Below are 19,261 nucleotides of genomic sequence, written 5' to 3'. Positions count from 1 at the left end.
CGTAATAGGTAATTACCTACGGTTCACGACATTATGCGAGCTTCTGTGAAATACAGATATGAAGACGTGCTTTCGTTAATATATATAATTTAAGATGGTTATTACACTTATAAGTTATAACTAACAAAGGACATGGAGTTTACGTATTTTGGAAGACCTCTATTTAATAATCACTGATAAATAATTTATTAAATGCCCTTCCGGCATCAGTTTTCCCTCCCACTTTTAATATGGGTACCTTCAAGTCAAGAGTGAATCGGCAACTTCTAGGCAAGCGCGCTCCATCTTAGGCTGCATCATCACTTGTTAGTAAGTCTGATTGCAGCCAAGCGTTAGTCTATTAATTAAAAATATATATGTATATTTTTGACTTATTCAAATACCGTATTGTGGGTAGCTGAATCATTTCGGCCGGCAAAGGTCAAAAATGACAATGACTATGTGCATATAGGGCATCCTACGTCCGTGTAATGCCGCTGGATGCTGGATTGAGTCGCGTGGGTGTTACTCCGTACATCGACTATTAATAAAATTGAATAAACCATCGGATTATTACCAATTTAAACCATGAAGGTGACTAGGTTTTTGTCGAAAAAAGTACCTCGATCGAAATCGGATTAAAAAAATAAATCGACTGCAATTTGTATCTGTAACCTATGTGCTAATTATTTGTGGTTTTGTATTTATTTACTTAAAGTTGAAAGATTACTAAGTTATTTACCTACGCTTTACCTATGCTTATTAAGTACTAGCCGATGCTCGTGGCTTCGCCCGCGTGGATTTAGGTTTTTCGAAATCCCGTGGGAACTCTTTGATTTTCCGGGATAAAAAGTAGCCTATCTCAATAAATAGTTTATTTGGATAAGGATTAGTATTTGACGATAATATGATCAATAAACATAGGCTAATAATTTTAATTACTTTTATTCTATGGAAAAGTGGTTATAATGGCTAAAATATAAATGTTTGGTTTGTACTATCGCGGACTTTTTTGGAGGCATTATTGAGTTCTACAACTTTTCTATAGAAGTCAACCATACATCTCTAACCATTTAGGCAGCGTTCGCGAGAATCGTTAACGTACGGCAGTTTTTTCGACGCCTTACTCCACAATTTTCACTACCACGAAAAATCCTATCTATTTTCCGGGATAAAATATAGCCTATACGGATTCGGAAGAATCCCTCTAAGTAATGGTAAAAGAAATTTTGAAATCGGTCCAGTAGTTTTTGAGCCTATTCAATACAAACATACAAAAATACAAAAATACAAAGGTTTCCTCTTTATAATATTAGTATAGATAGATTGTTACGAGTTTTCAAAATATTATTAGTCTGTTTTAGCCAAATATAATGTGCATTAAAATTTATGAATCCTTGTTTAAAATTAAGTTAGAATACAACTTGCAACTTGCACCCTTTGCTTTGCAGACAATACGCGATACTTTCATGACATGGAGGAGAAAATGTGGGAATGATTAGTTATTAGTAAAATAAAGCCCATTTTAAAACTTTAGTTCATAATAACTACATCTATTGATGTACGTATGTAGGTATGTGCAACATAGTTTCTGATGTTACTGCAATGAGGGCCATATCGCCTATAATGTTGTCTATCTTTTTCCATTCCATTCTATCAGCATGTATGCGTCCACTGCTGGACATAGGCCTTTCCAAGAGCGCTCCATCAAACACGGTCCTCCGCCTTCCTCATCCACCCGCTCCCCGCCACGTCTTCAGGTTATCGGTCCAGCGAGCTGCAGGTCGTCCCACACTGCGTTTACGCGGTCTCCACTCCAGAACACGTCTGCCCCGTCGGTTCTACGACAGACATGACCTGCCCTGCCAATTGCCACTTCAGCTTGCTAATCCTTTCAGCCATGTCGGTCGCTTTTGTTCTTCCGCGAATTTCCTCGTTCCGGATTTAATCCCTGAGAGTGACACTCTACATAGCTCGTTCCATAGCGCGCCGAGCGACTTTTAATTTGTGGATGAGGCCAACTGTCAGTGCCCACATAATATATTATGTTTATGTTTTAACCACACATAATCTGAACTCCACAGTTTAAGTGGAATGCAGTGATGTGGTAATTTCAAAGAACTATTATTATCTTAAACTGAGTGACATCATGAAGCTAATTTCATGCAAATCGATCGAGCAATTGTATCGCCAAAGTTATGTAACGCTGAATAGCATCTTTGTGTATTGTAATCTTGTAACTACCGCTTAGGTATTATACTTAGTGAATAGGTTTTATTGTGTACTAATTGACTCGCTAAGACTAAGCTATTAAACTAAGCTGTTAAAGCTGCACCTGGGAAGGCCGAAAACTGCGCAGTAATCTTTAGCAGCTTTTGGAACTGCGTGGGATACATTGCCACGTGGGACTTGCCGTCCACACGCACACACAACTGGCTTGTGTAGGTAAGCTCTCAGGTAAGCCCTCAGGTAAGCTCTCAGGTAAGCTCTCAGGTAAGCTCTCAGGTAAGCCCTCAGATAAGCTCTCAGGTAAGTTCTCAGGTAAGCTATCAGGGAGCGTGTAGCCGGAGCCTAAGATTAAATAAACATCATAATCTTGATCAACCCATGCGTTGCCGGGTATTCATAAAATTAAATTGTTTGTGGTTATTGAATTAGGTATTTTTTCACAATTTTTAGTGGTTCGATGCTATCCCTGGTTAATATCCTACCGAGCCTAAGCCCTAACCTCACCCTAAGCTCACTGATCGCGAGCAAAATTTAGCTCTTGCTCATTGAGGAGTTTTGTTCTCCATTTCCGAAGATATTCATCAGATCTTCACCCTAAAATATATGAGCTACCAAACAAAAGAAAGAATTATCAAAATCGGTTCATATTTCGTGGAGTAATCGCGTAACAAACATACAAAAAAAAACATATAGTCGAATAGAGAACCTCCTCCTTTTTTGAAGTCGGTTAATAAATATGACACCATCAAAAAACCACTCATTAAAATTTAAAACATTGCACGAAAACAAAACTATGCACGTCTATTTTAAACTTTCAAAGGAAAACGGATGTTAAATACAATATTGGTGACTCACCCAAAGAATTACTATAAACTAGGATGCTCCTTGAAAATACCTACCACATGCGGTGCCAATGCATTCATTAACTTACATTCTTTTAAAAATATCGACTAATTTTTTTTTAAATTCCATTACAAGATGTTAAAGACTGCGATCTCATCTGTTGGTAAGTGATGATGCAGTCTAAGATGGTAGCGGGCTAACTTGGAAGCGGTGTGGCAGTTTTTAGGGTTCCGTACCTCAAAAGGAAAAACGGAACCCTTATAGGATCACTTTGTTTTCTGTCTGTCTGTCTGTCGGGTCCGGCCGTCGTTCAATGTGTTTCAATTTTCAAAGTAAGATAACTATACCAAGTGGGGTATCATATGAAAGGGCTTTACTTGTACATTCTAAAACAGATTTTTATTTCTTTTTATGTATGATAAGTTTACACAAGTTTAAAAAATCTATTAAAATTATGCTCCAAATATTAAAAGGATATTAGATATAGGTACGAGTACAATCGAAGATTATGTAAATGATAAAAGAGCGTGGATTTGACCTGCATCAATTAGGTACTTTTATACATGGCATAATATTGTATATCAAATCTTTGAAATGAGCAACCGCCGAGTTTCTTACTGGTTCTTCCCGGCATTAAAACTTTAACTGAATAAAAATATTTTGACTTTGATTTGATTTTGAACCCCGGACCTTCCCCTTAGCGGTCACCACTGCACCAGAGGTCGTCGACTGTTCATCTATTGATACTTAAAATATAATCCCCGAAATACCTCTTTCGCAAAGACGCACGAGTCTATTAGATGTTGTTGGCATGTGCTAATAAAATGCTAATAAAGAAACGAAAATGGAAACCATAATTCGTCACACAATTTATTGCTTGTTAATTATTGTTATTTATTTGCATAAATTCTTTCCAAATTTCAGCAGATTTGCGTTAAATTCCAATTCCCCCCCTATTAAGTGTGTAAATGTCCTAGAATCTAGTATAACCTACGGCCTTTAGGCCTTTCTTAATCAAGGTTAAGTATTGCGCTAAACGATTGAAGATACAAGTAAACCAGTTAAAGTGATTGCATTTATGAAGCAAATATTCTTCCAATGAAAAAAACCGGCCAAGTGCGAGTAGCACTCGCTAATACTCACTCACTACGGACTCACCAATAGTTTTTGGAAAAATTGAAAGACTTGAAGTGATGGACTAATGAGTTGGAGGTCTCTAAGGGGCCCACATTGCGCACTAATTTGAAAACCAGAGATTTTGTTTAAAGGCCATTTTACCACCGAACCGCAAGACGTCGGGCGAGTTTCCATCCTTATGTCGTTGACATTCCATCTACACGCACGAAACGTTTTGCGTCATTATTCCTCATACGCATGGTTTGGAATACTCTTCCGCGATCTGTGTTTTCTACCAATTACTTACAAGCCGGGTATCTGTAAAACAAGAGTGAATAGGCATCTTCTAGGTAAACGCGTCCCATCTTAGGTCACATCATCACTTTCCATCAGGAGTGAATATGGTCAAGCACTTGCCTATTAAAAAAAGTCTCTCTTATGTAGCGTAAGTACAATCAGATATTCCGCCCAAACGAACCAGGGCGGGTTACCTAGTGTAACAATATTTTTTCCACTCGGTTTAAAAAATAATGAAGAAGCATCTAAAATACCTATCAACCTAAAATTAAGAAATCTAATCTAATCAATCGAAATACCGAATCTATAAATATTAAAACTATGCTATTAGAATCTCTTTATTAACTGTCGCAGGCAGGCATTTGATCTGAGGTCGCAGGCCAATATTTGAAAACCGTCTCTTTTAAAAATGTCTGGACTTCTTTCTCGGATGCTGTTGTTTAACACACGCTCTGAAAAGGACTTATAAAAATAAAATCTGTCGTGTCACTACAAAATAGTAAGAAGATTGGATATTTTTTGCAAAAAATAACTACCCAGGTATACTATAATTATGCAAAAGTGTGCTTGTTTGTCCTTCAATGAGCCGCAATGAGTAATGGATCGGTGATTTTTTGCATCGATTTAAAGTTTTGCAGAATGACATAGGCTTTTGTTTATCCCGGAAATGAAACCAAAGAAACTACGAAGCGAAACGTCAGCCATGCGGTGGTCGCCTTCCATGATGGGTATTTTATGGTATCATCAGTCGCGTAGATGTGCAACTGCATATGCATTGTACAGATTTGCGTCGTGGAACGTCCACGACGCGAATATGTACAAAGCACATCGCGACCCGCATCCCGTGTGCGCGGCGCAGGTGTGGGCGTAGCTTTAGGCTGCATAATCACTTGCTAGCAGGTCTGGTTACAGGGAAACTCTAGTCTATGAATTAAAAAACAACATTGTAATATGCACAGGCTCCAATCGCAAACTAGGACTTTCCATATTTTGCCAATTTTACAATTAACTAGCTCATTCACAAAACAGTCATATTGTATAACTGACTGCGACATACATTATTGTGAAATACTTATTATCATTATGAATAAATAATTTAGTTTAATCCATTTGACCATTGGGGTAATATAATTAATCATTTTTCATTTATTGTGTTGAAAGATTTATTTATTGCGTTGCACTAGCCTTTGCCCTCGGGTTCACCTGGGTGAAATTCTAGTATCTAACAATCACATATTACACTAACATGCTGATTTCTTCGAACAAAGCCTTCGTATTATTATGATAGAACTTTACTTACAGTAAGTTCGTTTATCATTAATATTTTTACCTGACTGAAATGTTAGGTAAATTTTTTTCGTAAAAATACTATAAGCCTATGTCACCCGGACCTTTACAACGAATCGATGACACCTCATTCATCAAAATCGGCCCAATAGTTTAGGCACTCCGGTGGTACACACAGAAACTGGATACAAACATACATACAAAGACTGCTGAAATCATAACCCTTCTTTTTGACTTTGACGCAGTCGGGTAAAAAGGTGCTCGGGATAGAACACCGGACCACCTGAATAGGACGAAATCCTAACCACTAATCTATGAGCGCTTTACCTTCAGAATTCACCGTCATACTAAGTAGTGAGGATTTCGTTTGTGGTTAATAATAAAATACCAAAATAACATCACTTAACTTTTTATTTTATATTGATATTTTTAAAAGTTTTAATATTTACAAGACTTAAATAAAATTGTGTATAGTAACTTAAGTCTAACTTAAACTAATAAAAGTAAACTAGTAAAAACTCATAGCTGCAAGCGATGAGTAGAAAATATCAAAATCGATTCATTCATCTGGGTGAACAAGATTTGAACAAGGCAAAAATAGACAGACATCGATTACAGTTCATTTTTAAACTAAGGCAGAAAATGACAATGGCGTCGATTGGGTTGTCTCTCTCTAAAATATAATAAAACATTGCTAAAAAAAAAAGACTACTTTAACAATTTCGACCATCAAAAGGAGTACAATTGTACATACTTATATAAATGATTTTGACTTTGACTTTGATTTTAAATTTATAGACACTAAATTTTAGTGCACGCTACAAATTTAAACAATAGTCTCGCGAGTGCCAGCTAAAATCACGAGGTTTGACAGCTCTAAATTTTTAAAACTGTCAAACTATGTCTGTCCTTTTCATATAACATTAGTATGAAGAAGATGCAAATACTACTAAAAAACTACTACTAATATTCAGTTGTGCTCAGAATCAGTACCTCTGTTCATTCAGATGATTTAACAAAAATTATAAAACCGAACAGATCCAAGACAATGATATGTATTATTGCAATTTTTTATTGCATTTTATATTTCGACACGACAGTTATTATATCTAGTTGTAATGATTGTAAATTGAATTTATGAAAAGAGCAACCAAGCACTGTACTTTACTTTGCTCAGATACGGTTATGACGAGACAGATTTACGACTTTTCTATCAAATAACTGAAGCTTAACAGGGCTCTCTCCGTCACTCGTTTCCACTCGTTTCATACAATCGTAGTTCCAATTTCATTTGAATATTAAGCAACCAAAGTCCATGAAATTTTGCAGACATATTCTAGAAACTAATATCTATGTCTGTGGTGTTTTAGATTTTTCTAAAAATATGTAGTTTTAAAATTACAGGGGCTCAAAGATTTGTATGTAAATTTTAAAGACCGCGTAACTTTGAAACCGAATATTTTAACAGAAATCTAGAAAACCACAGACATAGATATTAGTTTCTAGAATATGTCTGCAAAATTTCATGGACTTTGGTTGCTTAATATTCAAATGAAATTGGAACTACGATTGTATGAAACGAGTGACGGAGAGAGCCCTCTTAAGACTTTAGGTTTCAGTCTTACTGCAGAAACAGACTAATAATAACACTCCATCAAAAGCCTCTCGACATTTGGGTCATCCGCATGTTATAAGTATGTTTCTACCCTTATAAACAATGTTTCTTTATGCGTTTTCTCTTACAAGTCTATTAAATACACTAGGTTATGGAGTTCTAAATAAATGTAAAATTGTAACAGTTAAAATTAAACTTTAAAAAGGCACAGTAGATTTTGTTACAGTCTGTCAACTTCCTTGTAGCCCTAGTATGAGTTTTGACAGCTCGAAACCTTAGATGAATTTCGTTAATTTTGATATTATGAAGACAAACATAGAACTTGTTTTACCGTTGTACATTTTGTGCGTTTTTATTCAGCAAAGCTTTGGCTGGAGGCGCAGGCTCCAAAAACTCGATATCTAATTTCGTTATTGAAAACTATCATTTGTAGTAAGCGTATCAAGAGTAAAACGTAATATGCATGAAAAATGACTTCTCATGCGCCATTTTAACTTTACGAGTCAAATATCACGTCAAAAGAACGATTTTAGTCCTTATTTTAAAGGTGAGATTCTTTTGACATGACCGTCATATTACATATACATCACTTTTCGAGATGTACAAACTTTTACTAAGGGTATTACAGAAAGTTTTCGAGCAGGAATTTGAAAGACTATAACATTATTTTGTTGACACTAAATAACTATATTTAATAGGCATGATTTTAAGGCACCGTTTAACATTTCTAGACTATTAAGCCTCGTTCACACTTACCCTAACTGTAAGACGGACCATAGATTGTATGAATGCGAAATGAGTAATTTTTGTAGTCAATTTTGACATCTTTTCAACTTTATACATGAATTTGCTTATGTCCGCTATCTATTATGAGGATTTTTGAAAATTCAACCCCCAAGGGGATAAAACAGGGGTTTGGAATTTGTGTAATCCACGCGGATAAAGTCGCGGGCAAAAGCTAGCCTAAGAATAAAGAAATCTTATTGGTGGTTTTCGTACATATATTATCGCTCTACGCATCATCACACAATCCTAGTGCTGAGATTAAAAAATATAAGACGTAAATAAAATTGTTTACATTTGTACAAGTTTACATTTTAAAACAATTTAAGTAATAAAGTTGAAAAATGGCGGAATGTAAAAAATAAAAACCTAAGAAATCTTTCAATTTTTTTTTTTTGAAATAATATAGGTGATCAAGCAGCGTTAAATTAACTGTTGATCGAGACAACAATTATGTGTGTAAATTGTTGTGTGTATGTATACCTACATTATAGTTTTTCGGTTCGGGAGTGCTAACCCCACCAAAATTTCTTCGATACTATCGATGCAGCCGTATCTTGCTTATGACGTCACAAGCTAGCCTCATGCTTGTAGAAAGATTTTACTTTTAATTAAAATACCTAAATATTTATAGTAACATTTGATTAAGTAACCAGATCGCGTAATTTACTTTTCAGCAACCTAACCTTTTTATTGACAGCGTTCTTATAATCGATTTTACTGTTACTCTTTTCGGACTTCGTCCTACTTTTTACTCTTTCGTGGAACAATTCGTAGTAGTTGGGTAGCGGGGTATCGACTAGATCGGTATTGATGTAATCGCTGGGTAGCGGTAGGTCGCGGTAGCATAGCGCCATGTTTTGTATGAAATGGTTGAACATGGCCGTTTCTGTGAACCACTCCAGGAAGTATTGCACCTGTTTGGATGATGCGTTCTTGATGAAGGCCTCTTTCTGTAAAGACGGAGTTCACGGTTTAGCTATCCTCGAATTACTTCATATCGGTTGCGACATAAAATGAGGACCCATCAAAATAACATTCCTTCATGAAACATTTCATGTGTACTATGTACAGGTTTATTTGTAATAGATATTTGATGTATATATAGCGCCGTGTTCTCTACCAGGGTAGTAATAAAAACAAAAGAAATGAACACTAAAAAAATATATATTATAATTCACAATTTTAAGTTACAATTTGTAAACGTCAACATGATACAACGGGCTAGATGCAACTAACCAAACTCGCTACGGCTCACGGCGTAGCTCGAAAATGCCTATTTACTAGTGCCTCTACATCACACCACCCCAAATTTTTATCTTAATAAAAATTAAACAAATACAAATTTCCGCAACCTTAATTTTATTTCACAATATTCGTTCTTTATTTTTCGACAACCCTAACAATGTTTCCGATCCGCTTACCCAACAAATCATAATTTAAACACGTCACCCAGTTAAAGTGTTCCTTTGATTCGATGCATGGTACATCTCTTAACACATTATACTTGAGATGAGGTCACTAGAACTTGAGCGGGTGGCGACGGGGTCGCTGTGGCAAGTCCACTTACAATTGTTGCTATGCCCGCGCCATCCAGCCTACGTTGCACTCAACACTTCGAATGTTGGTTACATTACATTTTACATTTACACACTATCCAATAAACTATAACAATCGTCAACCACTCTAACACTCCCAATAATAAGGTTTAGTTATGTTTTCTAATAAAAAATAATATATGCGGATCGGGCCATTTTACAATACTTATTTCGTAATACTCATTTGCTTAATTGCTAGTTGCTACTCGAATTATTCTACTGATACCTAACGGGCGTTTTGCTGACTCTCCCACTCCGAGTAGTACGGATTGTATGAGTCGGCAAAACATCATCGTCACTAAATCTACATTTTTTCTTACATGTCGTTTCATCCGGCGTCTGTCGTGGATTTTTGATATCCAGGACAAAAGCCGGTTTTAACCTGTCAATTGAAATAAGTGCTTGTCTATTTGGTAACTGTACTAAGTATGCTTTTTCCAACCGCTTTATGACGTCATAGGGACCGTCATACGGTGGTTGTAGACACTTACGCATTACATCGTTTCTAACAAAAACTTTTTTACAGTCTTTTAAAGCAGGGTGCACAAAAATAGTTCGAGAGTCTCTCTGTGTCTCGGGTTTCGGTCTTAAATTACTAATTACCTGTTTCAACTGCTTTAGGTACTCCTCACCGTCCGTTATCTTACTATCCGATGGTTCGAAAAATTCTCCAGGGAGCCTCAGAGTTCGCCCGAAGGTTAATTCCGCGGCACTTACCCCTGTGTCACTGCGTGGTGCTGCACGCAGTCCCATCATAATGGTGTGCATTTCTTCAACCCACGATCTATTGTCCTTTAATCTCGCCATTAAGGCGGCCTTAAAACTACGATGCCATCGTTCGATCATGCCATTACTTTGTGGATGGTACGGTGTCGTCCTAAACTTATGAACCCCTAAATATTTCATTAACTGTCTAAAGAGACTGCTTTCAAATTGCTTTCCTTGATCTGAGCTCAAATTAATAAAACACCCATGTCTAGTAATCCATCCTTCATACACGAGTTTGGCTACTGTCTTCGCACAAATATCTTTAATTGGAAATGCTTCCGGCCAACCCGTTTCTCTATCTATCATTGTAAGACAATACCTGTAGCCTTCCTCTGAAATAGTGAATGGACCTGTAATGTCAATGTGTAAATGACACATTCTATCTACTTTTGCAAATTGCCCTAAAGGTGACATAGTGTGTCTGTGAACCTTTGCTTTTTGACACTCTATGCACGACCTAGCCCAAATACCTATATCTTTATTCATCCCAGGCCAAAAATAATTATTAGTTACCATTTTCCTTGTTGTTCTAATGCCTGGATGGCTTAGGTTATGTATTGTTTCGTATGCGATACGCCTAAACTGTTTTGGTAAGTAAGGCCTAGCCTTATCGCCTCGCAAGTTACAAACAATGGGCTTATTTACACTCGGCAAGTCAATTTTTATTAGTCTCGTGTTACCGTTTTTTGTTCCTAACAATTCTGTGAGCTCTTTGTCGTTCGCTTGCGCAATAGCCACTTCTGTGAAGTCAAGTACAGACGGGCACGAAATTGTTTCAACGCGCGATAACGCGTCCGCGGGCGCGTTCTCTTCGCCTTTTGTATAGCGTATATCCGTCGTGAACTCACTAATAAATAATAACTGACGGGTCCTTCGCGGCGTTTCTTTACTACTACTTAGCTTTTTAAACGCAAACGTTAACGGCTTATGATCTGTATACAAAACGAGATTTCTACCTTCGAACATGTTCCTAAAATATTGCACTGACAAATAAAGCGAAAGTAACTCCCTGTCGTAGGTACTGTACTTTTGTTGCGTGTCAGTCAATTTTTTCGAAAAATAACCTAACGGAACCCATTCGTTATTTACTCTTTGTTGCAATGTGCCTCCAACACAACTATTTGACGCGTCTGCCATTATAGCAAGCACTTGACCTGTTATCGGATACGCTAACAAAGCAGCGTCCTGTAAATTCAACTTGCATTGTTCGAAAGCTTGAACAGCACTTTCTGTCCACACTATACTACTTTTGTCACGTTTCTTTGCTCCATGAAGATACTTATTTAATTCAGCTTGATATTCGGCTGCCTGACGCAAATGACTTCTATAGAAATTTACCATGCCTAGAAATCTACGAAGTTCCTCTACCGTTTTCGGTCTGGGAAAGTCTACAATTGCTTGGACCTTGCTTGGCAACGGTCTTAAGCCACTGGCTGAGACCTCATGACCCAGAAACTCAACTTTATCCTGTGAAAACGCACACTTTGCTAAATTAATAGTAAACCCAACTTGTTGTAGTCTTTCAAAAACGGCCTCTAAATGTTTTTCGTGGAGCGAACTATTTTCGCTAGCTATTATTAAATCATCTAAGTATGAAAAAACAAATTCAGTTTTATAATTCGCGCAATCCGGGTTATTTTGCTGAAAATTTGCCTCTAAATCCTGTAAAACATAATTATTCATGAAACGTTGAAACGTCTGTGCTGCGTTTCTTAAACCGAAAGACATACATGGCCATTCAAATAAACCAAAAGGTGTAATTATTGCTGTTTTCTCCACGTCATCCTCTGCTATCGGAATAAAATGATACGCTCGGTTAATATCAATCCTGCTAAATACTTTCTTATCGGCTAAAATAAACGTAAAATCCTTTATGTGAGGAATTGGGTATCTATCAGGCTTCGTAATTGCATTCAGCGCTCTATAGTCTCCACACGGCCTTATATTACCATCTTTTTTAGGTACAACGTGTAGAGGACTCGCCCACGCACTCTTTGACGGGCGGCAAATACCCATTTCCTGCATAAGGCGAAATTCTTCTCTTACCTTTTTAAATCGGTCCGGCGGCAGCGGCCTTGGGCGCGCATGCACCGGAGGTCCTGAAGTCTCGATGTGGTGTCTTACGCTGTGACGTGGTGGTTCTCTGAACGTCGCTGGCATTGTCAATTCTGGGAACCTACTTAGGAGAGAATAACATGGATGCGACTCGGCTATAGTAAAAATAGATGAATACTCCGAGTTTACTATAGTGGAAATTACATACATGTTAGTCTCCTGATCTAACAATCGTCTGTTTCTTAAGTCTACTAACAAATTATACTTAGCTAAAAAATCCGCTCCTAAAATGGGTTGTTTAACGTCGGCTATTACAAAAGTCCACTTAAACGCACGACGCAATCTTAAATTTAACACTAGAGTCTTTGTTCCGAAAGTTTGTATTTCACTACCATTCGCGGCATAAAGTTTGTATTTATTATTCATTGCACTATCACACACTGATTTATAACTTTTGGGCAACACTGAAATGTTCGCACCTGTGTCTATTAAATAACGTATGCCATTGTCTTTATCCGTAATACATAAACGGTGGTTCCCAAATTCGATGCAGGTACCCACCGGTTCCACCTGCATCTTCACTAGTTTTCCTGCTTATTCCAGGTGCACGGCTGTTCGCAGCGATTAGCTCTCTGCCTATATTTAAAATGATGCACGCAGAGCCAGTCCGGGCTATCCGGGGTACGTCTGGACCTGCTGTCCTCTCGTCCTCGGGAACGCGAACGACCACGGAACCTTCCGCGACCTCGCCTGCCTCGCCAACTGTCTCTGGACCTGTCCAGCTGGTCCAACCTCGCATGGATCCTGGCTATTTCAGCTGCCATCGACGAATTTCCGGGTACCGTCTCCTTTGCTGCCACTTCTGCTACTGGTTGGGACTTCAGAGTTTCCATTACTTTGTCAGCAATCACGGCTAGTCTGTCTAGATCTTTAGCTTCTGTTGCAGCCAGAACGCCTCGTGCTGCTGCTGGTAGCAGATTCTGCCATAAAACACTTAGGGTCTCATTATTAATTTTACCCCTGGCCAGATCCTGCATCTTTCGGAGGAGGTGGCTGGGTTTCTGATCACCCAGTTCCATTTCCCCGATGAGCTTCTGTATCTGGCGGTTCTCCGACTCTTCATACATGTTCAGCAACCTTTCTTTAAGTACCTCGTACTTACGCTCTTCCGGAGGATTGATGAGGATGTCCGTCACTTGTTGTATGACATCCTTACCCAGCTTGGATACCACTATATTATACCTGGATGCGTCTCCTTGTTTTTGTGGTGCCAGTATTGCTTCCAGCTGGATAAACCAGACCCTAGGTTGGTCGGTCCAAAACTCCGGGATCTTCGACGTGAGAGATATCGACGCTAGATACGTGTCTTCATCCTTCACTACTGTCGTAGGTTGCGCCATTTTTAAAGTTTTTTAGTTTTTCACTTCCTACGTGTTAATTTGAGTTGCCCTAGCTTACGTTACTTTACTTTATTTTAATTAAGAAAATTAACACGCGCTACCCTGGTAGTTCAAAGTCCGAGTCACCAATGTACAGGTGTTTTACGTACAGATATTTGATGTATATATATTTAATGTACGACTGATGTTGCTGGATATATAGTAGCGCCGTGTTCTCTACCAGGGTAGTAATAAAAACAAAAGAAATGAACACTAAAAAAATATATATTATAATTCACAATTTTAAGTTACAATTTGTAAACGTCAACATGATACAACGGGCTAGATGCAACTAACCAAACTCGCTACGGCTCACGGAGTAGCTCGAAAATGCCTATTTACTAGTGCCTCTACATACTAATAGTATAAACGCGAACGTATATTTTTCAGTGTTAAACTTTCACGGCCCATTCGCTTAACCGATTTTTACGAAATTTGATACTTAGATAGCTTACATCCCCGTGAAAGGATTGTACTTTTTATATCAGAAGAACAGTGGGTTTCTAATGGATTTTCAATAATACACAAATCAACGCGTATAAAAAGCTGTTAGTAAAAATTCTTCTCAAAAGTGTGTGAAATCTGCCAATCCACACTTGGTCAGCGTGGTGGACCTAAACCCATCTCATATTGAGAAGAGATTCGTGTTCAATCGTGGATCAGCGATTGGATCATGTTTTTTTTTTTTTTATTTAGAATTCATTTTATTTAATTATTTTGTATTTAATTAAGAAATTTCCATGAAGTGCAGTTTAAAAACACTATCATAACAATTATAAAAACATAGATTGGACAATGGATAAAAAGGCTAGTGAATAATAAATACTCACATCAAAAACAACACCATTCCTTCCCAAATCTCCATCCTTCATTTCCTTTTCAGAGAAAAACCTCCAAAAGTCCCCCAAAATATCGACGAAGAATCTCAAAAACGCCTCCGATATCATCACGTTGCGCGTCTTCGTGTCTTCTAGCTTGTCTTTAGTCTTTGACTCCATTTGTAAGGAGGTTTTTAACGTTTTGTAGCTGGCTGTGGGCACGATTGTCGATTCGTCGCCCTGGTAGAATAGGACCTTGGACGGGTGGGCCAGGTCTATTAACATGCCCTGTGAAATAATAAAACAATTTTTGAATATAATGTTTGTTTTTGGTGTAAACAAACAATGACAACAATGATAACATGTAGAATACATGTTTTAGATGTCAGTGTAAACGCAGTAAGGTGAATTTTTTAAGATTCAATAGATCTCCAATCCTGAAAAACATGGTATCGTACGGTAAGCTTTAATTGCTGCGGGATTCTGTTGATATACAAGAGTATACTTCTAGCCCACATTTTCAAATTGTCACAACCATAGTCTTTAAAGGTCTCCTGCTTTGGATTGCCTCTCTTCCTAAAATTGGCTTACCGACAATTATTGTGTCAGATAATGGATTACCATTTATCATCATGATTTCCTAGATTCATTTGTATTATTTACGATAAATAGATAGGAACTTAAGTAGTAAAGCGTGGACGTACGCATATAGGGTCAAACTTCTGTAGTTTTTGCAATGTGTGCTACCTGATATTGAAGTTCTGTGTGTTGATAATAAATAAGCTAAGAATATGTATTGCGCTCTTTTTAAAGGGGGATATAAATTGGTACCCACCTCCTCAAACTGTGATGGATGATGATGAGCCAGCATCCCAGCGAGGATCGGCAAGGGAGCCGTGAGCACGTCTCGTTGTATTTGCGAGGGAATTGCTGAGATCAGAGGCTGTTGCCAGACGAACGGGTATAGCGCGCTTTGTAGAGCCTCCATACATGATGAGATTACACTGTTGACGAAAATATTAAATTAGAACTACAAGAACTTAAAGAAGAGCTTAAGCTAGTGAGAGTGTGGAATCCACTTGTAGAACTATGAAAATCAAAAAAATATCGTCGTCATCATCATCATCATCCCACCGCCATCGCTATCGCACTACTGAGCACGAGTCTCTACTCAGAATGAGAATGGTTTGGCCATACGATGGCCAAGTGCGAATTGACAGTCTTCACACATGGGAAAATTGCGAAGAGTTTTCGGCAAGGCACGAAAATTATAAGGAGACATCACACATCAATGTGTTTTGCCGTACAACCCCTAACATTCTTTCAAATAAAACCAGAACATTCTGCCCTTGACGAATTCTAACTAGCAAAATTCATCCACCCGGCCTCTCTCGGGGTGAGGTGCGGTTAGAGGGAAAGGGTGACACGCACAGATAACGTTATATCCTTCACTGGAATCGGCACTATTTTAAGCTCTACCCATCAACGAGTTGTCGCTGCCGTGAACGGGGCTCTATATCTCAGAAATGACAGCCATATGCATTTTTGCAAAAAAGTTAACTGAAAATAGACGAGTACCTATATTTTTAACCCCCAACCCAAAAAGAGGGGTGCTATAAGTTCGACGTGTGTAGCTGTCTGTGGCGTCGTAGCTCCTAAACTAATGAATCGATTTTAATTTAGTTTTTTTTTGTTTGAAAGGTGGCTTGATCGAGAGTGTTCTTAGACATAATCCAAGAAAATCGGTTCAGCGGTTTGAAAGTTATCAGCTCTTTTCTGGTTGTAACCTTCACTAATGTCGGGGGTTATAAATTTTTAATTTACACTTGTCTTAATCAGAATACCACTAACCTAAGCTGGTCGCCCATAACGATGACCTTGCGCTCGAGCAAAAGCGAGCCGAACACTTTGATGACGAGCCCCGCACCGAACGAGTCCAGCAGAACCGACATATTGTCCTCATCCGCCCGGGGGTCCAGGGGGCGCCTTATCACACGCGTTCTGGAACCAAAAACATTGGGGTACGGAACATTAGGACGGAACCCTAAAAACAGTCTATCGTTTTCATGGTTCTGTACCTCAAAGGAAAAAAGCAGACAAGTGCTAGTCGGACTCGCACTAAATTTGGCAGGTAAGGTCCAGTAGAGGAAAAAAACCGAAAACCGTGAATTTGTTCTAACATCATTAAAAAAAAAATTAAAATGTGTTCACAAAAAAAAAAATTACTAAATTACATAAAGATGGCGCTGTTGTCATTAACTTGCAAAACTGCACATCAAAATGTAAAAAAATTGCCTAATAAATGAGTCATGTTAGTAGTTATGCGTATAATCCGTAATTTGGTACTCTGTACTTTAAAATACCTCGATAAAGCTGTTCTGTTTGGCGGTCATTTTAAATACGGACGGTAGTAACGTTAACCAAAAGGAAGGGATACGAGTATAACTCCATTGAATCTAACCTAGGTCCTTCCAAACTCAGCAACACCCGTTTCGGCCGGTTATTATTCTCCAAGTCGTAATAATCCGGCAACGCATGACTCTCCGTTTCCAGAAACATCTCACTCTCCGTTTTCTCCACTCCCTCCGAACTCTCCTTCAAACTCTCTTTAGTGACGGAAACGTTCATAGTACTCTCGTTTCTCCTTGGATCGGGCATTGTCTTGCACTTGTGAATGTCGCCCAAACTAACCGAGTTCCGATTGGGCTGTCTCGATAGATTGTTGCTCGAGTAAATAATCGATATTTGCTCGCCCGGACTCGGGAAATCGGTCTCGAATAACTGATGCAGTATTTGATTAATTTCCACTTCCGAGTTGCCGTGATGCGATTCTATTTCTTGTAGAATCTGGAATAAATACATTTTTATGAATAAACATTGATTGTATGTTAATTGACGAAACATATTGAGTACATTTAATAATTATGTTAATATCTACGTGTGGTACATGTTTCTGTCAAATAAACCTAGATTTATATTTTTAAGGGGCCTAGAATCATAAAATTTGGCAGGTAGGTAGATCTTATAGCACAAGTAAAGAGAATATTCCGAAAACCGTTAATTTGTCGTTATACCTATCATACACAAGTGTAAATTAAAAATTTATAACACCCCCGACAAGTGAAGGTTACAGTAACTAGAAAAGAGCTGATAACTTTCAAACGGCTGAACCGATCTTCTTCGATTACAGCTAAGAACACTCTCGATCAAGCCACCTTTCAAGCATAAAAAAACTAAATTGAAATCGGTTCATTAGTTTAGGAGCTACGATATCACAGACAGATACACAGATACACACGTCAAACTTATAACACCCCACTTTTTAGGTCGGGGGTTAAAAATAAAATAAAATGTGTTTACGAAAAATTTAATTCATTTAATCACATATACCTACTCGTAGATGGCGCAGACGGTTATTAACTTGCAGAGTTCTACCATAAAGGTACATTAGGTTCTACATAAGGTATATCTTGTACAATGGTACGGAACCCTTCGCGTGCGAGTCCGACTTGCACTTGACCGCTTTTTTTAATAGTAGGTCAATGGTGTAATACACGCACCTTGTAATAGAAGCCAGGCGCCCTGTATTTGCCGATGAGGCAGTAACACAGAGGAAGGCAGGTCGTAGCGCCCTCGGGCAGCACGCGCCGACAGTATCTGTAACGTTCTTCCATTTTAAATACCACACAAAATTGGAATTCTGGTACTTAAATAAGAGATAATTGTTCGTATGAAAGTCCATCATTTTTCTTTAATTATATTCATGAAAATTTTCTTGGGCTTTTGGTTGGATATTGTTATAATTAGAAATAATGTTTCGGAAATTCCAATCCCGCACCGATTTTCAAAAATACCACCCACAACGGGCCTGTTAGTCCTTTTATAACACTGGATTCAAATTCATAATTCAAAACATTTTTATTCAATTCGAATTTTACAAGTACTGAATGGATATATTTATACACGCTGGAAATGTTATTTTTTGTGCCAAACCGAGAATCGAAATACAAATGGTCTTCATGTTGACAGACGTCTCATCAATCATCACTAACATTTCGTTCCGACTACGCTCACATGACGCTCATAGCTGCTATCAGTGGTAAAATGGCTAAAATCAAGTTCCTTCAATAACAGGTCGGCAATCGCAAGTCCAGCGTACTTATACACTAGTAGAGGTCAGTGTCAGATGATGCCTAGTGCCTACAATGTATACAAGCTCACCCATAAGCCCGCTCCCCTTTCTCATCGGTTAGAACGAGAGAGTAGCACTGAGCAGTCTTCTCTGTCGCCCACTCGCCCACGCTGCCAGAGCTTATGGTCTCCGGGAAGATGAGGTTTTCTATATGTGGTGGTACTTGGACCTGGGAACAATACATCTATTCTTTATACTCATCATCATCATGTAAACATAGTCAAAGTCAAAATCATTTATTC

At 38.1% G+C, this 19,261-nt stretch overlaps 2 protein-coding genes across 2 annotated transcripts in view; both read right to left on the bottom strand.

Moving 5' to 3' along the window:
* The window catches only part of LOC123871244 (uncharacterized protein C1orf198 homolog), a 504,106-nt gene that overhangs the window by 65,019 nt on the left and 419,826 nt on the right, over window positions 1-19,261 (bottom strand). The gene's annotated exons all lie outside the window — the stretch shown is intronic.
* Window positions 8,786-19,261, bottom strand: part of LOC123871227 — a 45,792-nt gene continuing 35,316 nt past the window's right edge. The window contains exons 6-12 of the mRNA XM_045914903.1: window positions 19,049-19,188; window positions 18,388-18,484; window positions 17,289-17,674; window positions 16,679-16,828; window positions 15,663-15,831; window positions 14,840-15,115; window positions 8,786-9,102 (exon numbers count right to left, since the gene is read on the bottom strand). Of these exons, the coding sequence (XP_045770859.1) occupies window positions 8,794-9,102; window positions 14,840-15,115; window positions 15,663-15,831; window positions 16,679-16,828; window positions 17,289-17,674; window positions 18,388-18,484; window positions 19,049-19,188 (1,527 nt within the window). The 3' untranslated portion in view covers window positions 8,786-8,793. The remainder of the gene's footprint in view (window positions 9,103-14,839; window positions 15,116-15,662; window positions 15,832-16,678; window positions 16,829-17,288; window positions 17,675-18,387; window positions 18,485-19,048; window positions 19,189-19,261) is intronic.

This window comes from Maniola jurtina, chromosome 13 (assembly GCF_905333055.1).
Source record: "Maniola jurtina chromosome 13, ilManJurt1.1, whole genome shotgun sequence".
Taxonomy (NCBI): domain Eukaryota; kingdom Metazoa; phylum Arthropoda; class Insecta; order Lepidoptera; family Nymphalidae; genus Maniola; species Maniola jurtina.
Note: the sequence above shows the minus strand (reverse complement) of the source record. Positions and strands in the feature narration are given on the sequence as shown.